Raw genomic sequence first — 12,180 nt, forward strand, 5'->3', positions numbered from 1 at the left:
TGGTTCAAAATTACAAGGCTACGGAGTTGAACATTAGTAGTTGTAAACCCAAAATTGGGTCGGCTGTTCAACGACGGTTATAAAATAAAATATCACTTTCAATACTTACAACAGTTAGCAAATTTGCTTTATAGTTTACATTCCCGAATGTTTCATAGCTTTGGAGCTTTTAAACTCTAGATCCACTGTGGAGATATCCTTTTGTATTTTTTACTCATCTTCAATATCATCTGGAGCAGGCATTAAATCAGATATATCTATTGAAGGAATTGAATAGCGTCTTGCAGTTGCTATACGCGTCATCCGCTTCAGACATGTAATTTTATTCTGAAGAGTCAATGATCCCATTGGATACAGAGAAGCAATTAACCCACAGAAACTCTATTCATAATGCATTTGAGTTGATGCTGTCCAATGCTGTGAAAATCAAATTCAAAGCTTCCAGAACATTTATTTTTGCCTTAGAAGCAGGTCATTGGAATCAAGAAAAAAGAAATGATTACTTAACCAATTGTTTAGTATAATGTTCTTTAAATGATTAAATAATTACAAGATGGTTGGAAAAATTCCTCTTGCAAATTTTACAATTTAAGCTCAATATTTTCTTTCCCCTCTCACAGACAAAAGGACAATAAGATAGAACAGAAAGAATGTCAAAAAAGTGACAAAAACTAATAAACAAATCATTTATTTAGAAAAACTCAGAAAAAGCTTGTGTTTGCTTTGTAAAGAAAAAATTATTTTGATTTGTTTGAAAAACTTATTTTTAAAATTGGAATTTTCCTGAAAAAGGTAATGTAAAATCAGGGATAATTTAACACTATGGGTATATAGGCAATTTTCACAGATCAGCAGAATATGACGTAGGAAGCGGGTTACTGCACAAAACAACGTAAAACAGGTGTTCCACTGTATTTTATTTGCAAAGTCGGCAATGAATCAAAAAAGATTGAGAACCTATGATTTAGATCAAACTTACAATTTACATCAATTACTGTTTATACTACAATCAAATTAAATATTTACCTGCAGAATAATTTCTAGTAATGTATGAACCAGCAGCTAAATTAGAATAAGGATAAGATAGACAGCCTGAATCCAAATTTACCCTGGAACCGAAGTGTTCAAAATACCTAAGTAATGAAGGGAAGAAAAAAAACAATAAGTACATTAAAGTAAAAAATTTTTTAACTTCTAGAGCACATTTTGTTAAATGATTACAAATTTGGATAGACTAGAAAAGACTTTAATTACATTCCAACATTCACAAAAAAAAAAAAAAAATGCTAACAATAAAAGTGACATAGAATTCTGTACTAAAAAATTAAGAAAAGAGATCTGATATAAATTTTCTAGCAATCAAAACTTTCATTTTATGTGAGCATTACTTTTAAATTTTTTTTTCTTAAAATGCACAAGTGTTTATAAAAATACAAGAAATATTTGCTCAATATTAAGCATTTGTGCTTTGTGATTAAATCAATAAATAGTTCACAGTACAGTGATAACAATGATTGTTATCTATTATTTTAGTTTATTATCTATAATTTTTATTTATATAGTTAAATAAGAAAACAAGAAGTAAAATTATAATTTTTCAACAGAAGTAGGAAAATTGTAAATATTTAAAAAAATTCTAATGTAAATGCATAAGTAAAAAGAATTGTTTTTTTTCTTTTCTTCAAAAATATAATCTTATTTAAAACAATTTTTCTATTGTGACAGTAAAACATATATATATATATATATATATGTATATACTTGTATATACATATATATTATACATATATATATTTATATATACATATACATATATACATAAATAATGGATTTAAATAATGATACACTATAACCAAATTTTTTATTACATGAGATTGTCAAATAGATGTGTCATTGCATATAGATGTGTCAAATATTAGTTTTCAAAAAATACTTATAATTTAATAATGCTTCATACATTATATTATTTGTTTTAAAATAATAGTTTGTTGATCTAGGCTATTTTAAATTCTTGACAATTATTTCAACTTAATTTATAAGATCATTGTAAAGTATTCTTATAAATGCATAATTATAGAANAAAAAAAAAAAAAAAAAAATACTTGAATCTAGAATAATGGCTAAAAAATGCTGCATAGGGTAAAATATTAAGAATTAGAAAAAAACTTAAACAGTTTGCAGCAGTACAATTTCAGGTATCATCCCTGTTTCAAAAACGCATAAAAAAAATAAAAATAAAAACTTGCCAAAAAATTATTTATGTGATTTGCATTTGCGTAAGTTAGTATGATGATCAAATACATAAAATATTTTAAAAAATTTCTTCAGCATTAGAAAAATTGAACATTTTATGCCTCCTCCTCCTCAAAAAAAAAAAAAAAAATCCAAGCTAGACCTAGTTGTCACCTACTTTTACGATCCTCTCAATCAGAATTACCCAATTTTTATAAAATGGTCAGAAATATGTCATTAACTTTGTCATATCAAACAGTGAAGAAAAATAATCATGTCATAATAATCCTTATTTTACTCAACAATACTAAAAAATAATCTTAATCAAAGTTCGCAAATTTAAATCAGCTTGATTTATCTCAAAACAGGGACTTGAGTAATCCTCTCGTGAAGTGTCTGTTTTGCATGATTTTGTCGTGGTCTATGTGATCTTTTTTCTCAGCTATTACTGCTACAGATATGATTTTTAAACTTTTTTAATAAGATGATGACTTGCAAAATGCAAAAAAGGTAATAATTAGTGTTTACTACCTTCTTCAAAATGCGAGAATAGTGCCCATAACATTAAAATATATATTCTTTTGTATGTTGATGAAAAAAAATTAAATATATATATATAGTTTTATTACATTTGTGGAGGATTTTTTTATTTAACACAATGCATGTCTAATAATATAAATTAGTAACCTACATATTACTATTAAAAATGTCTTGCAGAAAGGTATGAGTGCTATGAATGTTTGTTGCAGAAAGCCAGAAAAAATTCTGTCATAGAGGATTATACATTTTAGGGGAAGAGTTTCCAATTTTTATGAAACAAAAGCTTTTTTATTTTTCTTTTTTTGGAAGGTTTTTTGTGCATGGTCAAATCAGGTTTTCTATGCAAATCAAAGAGCAAAAATATAATACATTAAGTTCAAGTTTAAATTAATTTTTTTAAAGGTATTCAGATAATCCTAAATATAATTTAGGATTATCTGTTTTTCCTGTGAAGTTTTCATTACTTTTAACTAATATTACAAAAGCATACATTAGGGGTGCACAACCTTTTTGAGTGAAGGGCCACTTGCACAGCAGGTTGGCTAACGAAGGGCCGCACATGTATTTAGACATGTTAATGACAAATGTAGTAATGTTTATTTAAACATTAGCGTTCCATTTTTTTTTATCAATAAACTTAGCAATATCAGTAACTTAGTAGTGTTCCATTATTAGAATTCATTCAAAAATAAAAAAACTTAGCAAGTTTTTTTTACTTGCTATTTTTATCTACGATCAAAATAAATAAACATTGAAGAAAAGAAATGTTTTTTTTTTTTAATCATATCATGCAATACGAAAATTCATTTTAGAATTAAATTCTAATAAATAAAAAAAAAACTGCAATGCCCACAGAATTTAAGTAGGAAAAAGTCTAGTCATATTTAAGTATTATAAATTCAAATTAAATATTTCAATTGAAAAAAATTTACAGGTTTTAAACAAAAGCCTAAAATAAAAACAAAACTGTGATAGTTCAAAATAAAATTCAATGCTTATTTTGTAATGTACTTTATTATTTTATTTTATTAATTATTAGATTTTTTATATCGTAAACATTTTCCTTTTTTTTATCGAAAAAGATCACTTAAGCAATAAAAAATTTAAATCTAAACTACAAACAGTGAGCAGTTTAAAAATTCACGTTTTCCGCCATTTTATGAATTTCTNTTTTTTTTTTTTTTAAATGTTGGTTTAACACAAAAGAGCATGAAAATAACTGCAGTATGAAAATTAATTTAATTCCATTTGAAAGGGCTTAAAAATTGACTTGCAATTGAAATTGTTCAAAAATTATAAATAGATTATCAATGAAGAGCAATAATGTGAATATTGTTCTTTGTTTTGTAGTGGTTATTCTAGCTATATGGGATCTTCTCAAGACTTGTGAAGACTTCTAATAGGAATTCTTCCAGAAATAAATCTATACAATACATATGACAAATTCAGAATGAGTAGATATGATGATAACATTGTTGTTATAAGAGTTCTTGGTTTATAAATGTTCTCTAAAGCTCTACAATGTCTTTTTTAAAGTGTTATAACTGACTTTTAGTTAAAATCTTAAATGCTTTCAAAACAGCCAGAGTTTCATAAATTTCTAAAAATATCCATATTTATTTTTAAAAAAAAAACAAACGAAACAAACATAACAGATTAACAGTAATTAAGGAAAAGTTTTATATTTAGAAATAAAATTTTATCTTACCTTATCCAAAATATCCTGAGAATTTTCATGTGTTTCCATACTTGGCAAAGAATCATAAATGGCCTGAAATTTTTTTTTAAAAAAATAATAAGTTCAACTACATTAATATAAAACATATTTTGTGGGTAAAACTATTTCACACAACTTAAAATGTCTTGATTTTAATAATATTGACACAGTGCTACATGCAAAACAAAGTACTATAGAAGTCATGTCAATGTTTAAAATACTGTCAAAAATACAGGTAATTGTTTGAAATTAGAAACACCACAGTTACAACTATTATCATCTATATCTGTGCAAAAAAGAAATTTTTTTTTATTCTTATTAAATACTATTAAATCAGCTTTCATAATTTTTTTTATTACTTGCAAAAAGTAAAAATTTGCACAAAAATAAATAAATTTTTTATTTTTAAATATCACTACTTAAGAATACTTTAAGTTCTAAATATTTTTTTTTTTTTTTTTAAATCTTAATTTTTACAGATTTAATTAGATTGATGCTATACTCTTAAACAACCCTGGGCAAGTCACAATATTATCTCTGATTATTTTAAACATAAGTGCTAGGTAGTTTAGCATAACTAAATTAGGGATCGCAGTTTGTGCCAACAGGGTTCCATATAGAAATATACCTTTGAAGTCTTCATACAACACAAAGATTCGATTCTTGTTGTAAGATACTTATGTAAGATACTTGAATGAAAGAAAAGTACACATGGAAAAAATAGAAGAAAACTTCCTGAATTCTTTTCCCATTAATTTGACTTCTGAGTGAAGGATAGAAATCCTTGCTTATTGCAATACAAAAGTGCATTTTTTATTAAGAACACAGTTTTTAACAAATTTTCAGTTTTGAGACTCACTTTAACATGACAATCTAGAATTTATGACCCAAAAGTCAAAATCTCTCAATTTCAAAAATCATAACATAAAAAATAAAAAAACTAAGAATATTTATTGCTCAAAATATGTATACCTATTTAAGAATATAAAAATTTCCTCATTTAACACAGAGTAAATACAACTGTTTAAAATTAATAATTTTTACATAATGACAATTTAGAAACTATCCTTATTATCTCGCATAAACCAAAATCCTTGAATCCTAAGTAGAGTTGGAAAAGTACCAATTTTTTAAAAAAAAAGTTAGATGGTATTTTTAAAGAAAGTTTAAAATAATTATACTTAAAAAAATATTTCTATAAACAATTAAAATTCATTCACATTCAGGGTTCGCCAAGTGGGCCCACTTTGAAAAAACCCAACCCGCCCGGGTTTTTTCAATAAAACCCGAGCGGGTTGGTTTTTTCCAAACCCTGTCCACAATCATTCCATAACTCATGATAACAAAAAATAACTGAAGAATTTAAATATGCCTTATACATTAATTTACAACAGGTAAATAAAATTGAAATGTTACTTTAATAATGCAGCATGTGAAAGAATGATTTCCTTTAGTTTGTCAGTATCTATGAAATGTCACACTTCACATTTAATGGCATTATTTAAACAATTTATAACAATAGAGAATTAGTTTGTTCAAGTAAATGGAAATTTCTTTTTCTAAAATTGATTATTAAATTAAAACCAATAAAAATGGTGCATGAAAAATTTAAGGTAATATAGTTTTTCAATTGAAGAATTTTTAAAAGGAACAAAATGTCAAGCAGACTGTATGCTTATAAAATGAAGCAAAGGCACATTTTAGTTAAGGATGTAACGAATATTCGGCCACAATTAGGTATTTGCCATTTTTGCTGAATATTTGGACAAATTTTCAGCAAAGAATTATTTGGAAAACTGTTTTTCGACAAAGTTTTTTTGGGTGAAATTTAAATAGATTTAATAAAAAATGATCCAAAACTGTATTTTTTACTATACATTTTTAGAAATAGTTATTTACACACGTTAATTTATGTTCTGAAAGACACATGGAAAAGCGAATCTTAAAGAATTAAAACTAAATTACTTTAAACTGAAACAATCAGTTTCGTCATGCTGATTTTTATTCCTTTTTAATTATATTCAGGCAAGTAAATTTCATCATTTTCCCAACACTTTATATTTTAAAAATTGAGAACTTTTTTTGTTATTTATTTTTGCTTGTTTTTCTGTTATGACAAAAATGAAGTATGTTAATGGTGTGTTTCTAATAAACTTTCTTCTTTTATTGTCACTTTCTGCTTGTACAGTAAGACAGATAACCAGAAATATAGAAAACTGTGATTTTAAAGGCTTAAGTTATATTTCAGAAATAAGAACAATTTTTTTCTGTTTCTCTTTTGATTTTTTTTATTTATGTTTCTTTTGATTAGTGCTTTTATTATGACAGAATTTTTTATAGGGCGTTTCCAATGAACATTATTCTTTTATGGTCACTTTTTTTTTCTAAAAAAAATTCAACGAGAAAAAGTTAAATTACGATTTTTATTAGTGTTAAATTTTTTGTTAAAAAATTACTAATAATTTTTGTTTTTACTGACGCTTTTCCTATGACACAGAAATTAAGACAGTTTCTACTGGATCTTCACTTTTTCATTAAAATTTAAATGTTTAGCTTTAAAATTTGATTAAAAAAATTAAGATCCATTATTATTTTTTCTGTTTTTCTTTTGTATATAGTCTTTGATTTTTATAAGCTTTTTATGATAGTGCTGCATTTTTAAAAGCATTTCTAGCAGAAATTATCTTTTTTAATGTTTAATGGTACATTAATAAATTTTTTTATTTGTTGATATAAATTATTTTTTAAGCATAAGTTTTGTTTTAAGAATTAAGAAGATATTTTTTTTAAAAATAAAAGCTAGTTTTTTTTCCTTACATTTTTCTAATTATTTTAATATCTAATTACATTTAGTTACATCCTAATATCTAGTTATTTTTACCTTTATACCATGGTAATAATACAACTAAGCTTTGACTATCTTTCAATAATGATTAAACTTATTTCAAAATAAAAAGAAAATAATATATTTATAATATAATTTATTTTTTTAAAAAAAAAATTTGGGGGGCGAATTCCGTATCGTGATCTGTGGCAAAATAATTGCCAAGTCTTTGATACTTCCGGCAGTGGCTTGTGAGAAACTAAAAAAAAAAAAGCTCAGAAAGGGACCAATTCGAAACTCGTAGCCACCCCTGGGGCAAACATCTACATGTTTTTTTTTTAAAAAAAATTGCAAGTTTAAAAATCTATTTGGCATCTTGGCGATTGCCCCAAAATTTAATTCAACCTCTGACTATTCTACATCCGTGTGATTTTTGTTGTCGAATATTCGGTATTAGACCAAATTATTATTAGTTACATCCCTAGTTTTAGTATCAATAGTTTATTTGTCATTTATTTTAACGAAATGATGTTTTAAGCAAAACAATATGCTTATAAATAATGTTACGATAAATAAAATAACATATTGAATACCGACATGTTAATTGATTGTGAAAATGTAAAAATACTGCCATTATAAATAATAATAACACACTGCAAGTAATTATACTTTACACTGATAATAGAAGAAAAAAAATAGATAATGGGGAAAAATGTTAGAATAGCACCTTATTTCAATTTATGACTTTCTTTTGATAATGGTTTTGCTTAAGAAGATAAACTAAAAAGTAATCAAAAAACTTTTGATCTTAATTCTAATAATTACATTAAAACTAATTTTAGAAACTAATCAAAAATGAAGTTAGCGATGGTCTTTTTTATTTAAAGCATTTTTTATAGCAGGGGTGATTGTGAGCCCAACTCAAAAATCCCGAAAATTTCTTGAGTAAAATCATTAATGACCCACCCATTTCAAAAAATTAATGTCTATAATTTATTTAATTGATATTTTCAAAACATGAAATTCTAAATAAATTATACGCAACATATAATTTCAATGAAAAATTATGTATAAGTTTACTTTTATCTCTAATCACGTTTATTTTTCTAGCAAAAAAAATATTTACAAATGAAAGAGATGCCAAGCATAAATTCTAGTTCTAATATTTTTAAATAAAATACGCAAAATTTTTTATAAATAAATTTGATCGATGATTTCTTCAAACTTCTGGACCTTGGATTTCCGAAAACTTCCGGATCGCGGTTTGCGAAAAATCGGATTNCTATCCTCTATTATTTTTTCTGTTTTTCTTTTGTATATAGTCTTTGATTTTTATAAGCTTTTTATGATAGTGCTGCATTTTTAAAAGCATTTCTAGCAGAAATTATCTTTTTTAATGTTTAATGGTACATTAATAAATTTTTTTTTGATATAAACTATTTTTTAAGCGTAAGTTTTGTTTTAAGAATTAAGAAGACTTTTTTTTTTAAAATAAAAGCTAGTTTTTTTTCCTTACATTTTTCAAATTATTTTAATATCTAATTACATTTAGTTACATCCTAATATCTAGTTATTTTTACCTTTATACCATAGTAATAATACAACTAAGCTTTGACTATTTTTCAATAATGATTAAACTTATTTCAAAATAAAAAGAAAATAATATATTTATAATATCATTTATTTTTTAAAAAAAAATTTAGGGGGCGAATTCCGTATTGTGGTCTGTGGCAAAATAATTGCCAAGTCTTGGATACTTTCGGCAGTGGCCCGCGAGAAACTAAAAAAAAAAATCACAGAATGGGACCAACTCCAAACTCGTAGCCACCCCCGGGGCAAACATCTACATGTTTTTTTTAAAAAAAAAATTGCAAGTTTAAAATCTATTTGGCATCTTGGCAATTGCCCCAAAATTTTATTCAACCTCTGACTATTCTACATCCGTGTGATTTTTTGTCGAATATTCGGTATTAGGCCAAATTATTATTTGTTACATCCCTAGTTTTAGTATCAATAGTTTATTTGTCATTTATTTTAACAAAATGATGTTTTAAGCAAAACAATATGCTTTTAAATAATGCAACGTTAAATAAAATAACATATTGAATACCGACATGTTAATTGATTATGAAAATGTAAAAATACTGCCATTATAAATAATAATAACACACTGCAAGTAATTATTCTTTACACTGATAATAGAAGAAAAAAAATAGATAATGGGGAAAAAGGTTAGAACAGCACCTTATTTCAATTTATGATATTCTTTTGATAATGGTTTTGCTTAAGAGGATAAACTAAAAAGAATTAAAAAAACTTTTGATCTTAATTCTAATAATTACATTAGAACTAATTTTAGAAACTAATCAAAAATGAAGTTAGCGATGGTCTTTTTTTATTTAAATCATTTTTTATAGCAGGGGTAACTGTGAGCCCAACTCAAAAATCCTGAAAATTTCTTGAGTAAAATCATTAATGACCCACCCATTTCAAACAATTTATGTCTATAATTTATTTCATTGATATTTTCAAAACATGAAATTCTAAATAAATTATACGCAGCATATAATTTAAATGAAAAATTATGTATAAGTTTACTTTTATCTCTAATCACGTTTATTTTTCTAGCAAAAAAAATATTTACAAATGAAAGAGATGCCAAGTATAAATTCTACTTCTAATATTTTTAAATGAAATACGCAAAAATTTTTATACATAAATTTGATCGATGATTTCTTCAAACTTCTGGACCTTGGATTTCCGAAAACTTCCGGATCGCGGTTTGCAAAAAGTCGGATTTTTTCCGGAGTACAATCATCTCTGTTATAGCTATTATGACAACCTTCAATTTGTTCATATTAATGTATTATACATAATAACAGAAGCACAATGAAATGTAAATATTTAAAATACATATATTAATGCTTATTTAAATTACCATCTCTCATTAGTAATTAAACTGAAAATTAAAAAATTTTAGGGAAAATTTTCTTTTTTTCATTTAGCAACATTTAAACTTCATATGAATAGATAAAAATAAATACATTAAAAGAAAGTTATCGTTAAAAAAAATAATAACTGTTTGGTTAAAACTATATTGGAGTAAAACAACTAGCTCTAATAACTGCATACATTTGCAATAAATAATATTCATTTTTCATGATAATAAATGTTTGATAAGAAAAATAAAAATATATTAATTTGGCACATCTAAACAAAGATAACTGAGGTTTTTAACATGACAATCTAGGAATTGTTTTATCTATGTCTTAAAAGTCAAAATCTCTAAATTCCTTGAATCCTAACAAATCTGCAGAATAAAATGTAAATAATATTCATTGTTCATGATTATAAAGTAATGTAAGAAGAAATGTAACAAACATGAAAAGCATTAAAATGGACACTCCAAAATTTAAGTTCTATCAACAAAGTAAGAACCTATGTTATAGCGTCAAAACACAAAATGAAGGAAGAAAAAAAAAAAAAAAAAAAGGAGACAAATATACATGTATTAGGAGATTTCTGTAGTGTGATCAGCAGCAGAATAATTGCTAAGTCTTGGCAACAGTCAGTAAGAAACTAAAGAAAACATTACTTAAGGTGACAAACTAGACAGGTACCTATAATTCATAAACCCCCCTCCCTGAGTTGATCCCATCTTGCTTACATGTTTGTTTGTTTTTTTTAATTTGCAAGTTTGAAGACCATTTGCCGTCTTGGCGATTGTAGTTTGCGCGACAGATCACGATAAGAAATAACCAGCATATGTGTGCCTTATTCAAGTTTGTTTACCTTTAACACAAAGAATACCCGATATTCTTGAAATAAAATATGAATAAATCGACACAATTAAAATTTTCTTAACATATAAAAGCAAATGCACTTACTTTTATTGAAATCACCTCACTTGATAATAATAAGAAAATTGAAACACTAAGCTTTTACCTGCATTTTTGTTGAACACAACTCTTCATTAGTAATTCGCCTCAAATGTGTCCCAATGCTTTTACCGGGATTAAAGTAGTTGTCTCTGTTGAAAGATTGTTGAATATCTTGGAGGCTGATAGCATTTTGATCTTTCCTTTTTTCAAATCTTTCACGTTCTTGGGCAAGTAATTTGGCATTTAGTCTCACAACATACTGTTTTTGATTAGACAGTTCACCAGAGTCTTTCTCATATGCAAGGAGCTCAGATTTTGAAGCAATGAAATTATGACTGTCATTTATACATCGACAAGGCAATATAAAGAAACAAATAGATAGATAAATTAATAAAGCAAAGGCACAATTACAAAAATTATTAACTATAGATGATAGCAGCATACTACTGCTAACGGTATTGAATAAATACATATTTAAGGCTTTTGACTATAGTTTAACAATATTATTATGCAATTTCACCACAACTATCACTATTAGTAGCCTTTTTAGGATAAAAGCACTCATTTTTTTTCCTTTCAGATAAGGCTGAACTTATTATTTATTATGATTAAATAACGACAACTATTATAGAGCATCCATCTTTTGTTGGCTGACACGGACATTTATTTGCCAGATACCAAAACCAGAATTTCATAATTAAATTAATTTCAGTTGTTAGCCGAGCGTAGGTGATCGAAATGGGATCTGCCAATGGCAACACTTCGCATGCTTTCACTGCTGCGTTATTTAGGAAGCGCGTTAGTTTCTGACTTGATTTTTCATTCATTAGAATTATTTAAGTTAGGAAACTATATGGAACTGAAAACCACATTAAACTTAGTTCCAAAAGAAAGCGCAGTTGAAATTTATAAATCGCCATCTGGGGAGAGACCGGTTTCATGCCTTTAGCCCTTCTCCCTTCCCTCTCCTCTTTTCAGTTGTATAG

At 26.0% G+C, this 12,180-nt stretch overlaps 1 protein-coding gene across 1 annotated transcript in view; it reads right to left on the reverse strand.

Moving 5' to 3' along the window:
- Nucleotides 1-11,873, reverse strand: part of LOC107451859 (VWFA and cache domain-containing protein 1) — a 69,500-nt gene extending 57,627 nt beyond the window's left edge. Inside the window, exons 1-3 of the mRNA XM_043053885.2 lie at nucleotides 11,259-11,873; nucleotides 4,481-4,543; nucleotides 1,027-1,234 (exon numbers count right to left, since the gene is read on the reverse strand). Coding sequence (XP_042909819.2) covers nucleotides 1,027-1,234; nucleotides 4,481-4,543; nucleotides 11,259-11,666 — 679 coding nt within the window. The 5' untranslated portion in view covers nucleotides 11,667-11,873. The remainder of the gene's footprint in view (nucleotides 1-1,026; nucleotides 1,235-4,480; nucleotides 4,544-11,258) is intronic.
- Between the last annotated feature and the right edge of the window lie 307 nt (nucleotides 11,874-12,180).

Source organism: Parasteatoda tepidariorum, chromosome 7 (assembly GCF_043381705.1).
Source record: "Parasteatoda tepidariorum isolate YZ-2023 chromosome 7, CAS_Ptep_4.0, whole genome shotgun sequence".
NCBI classification, from domain to species: domain Eukaryota; kingdom Metazoa; phylum Arthropoda; class Arachnida; order Araneae; family Theridiidae; genus Parasteatoda; species Parasteatoda tepidariorum.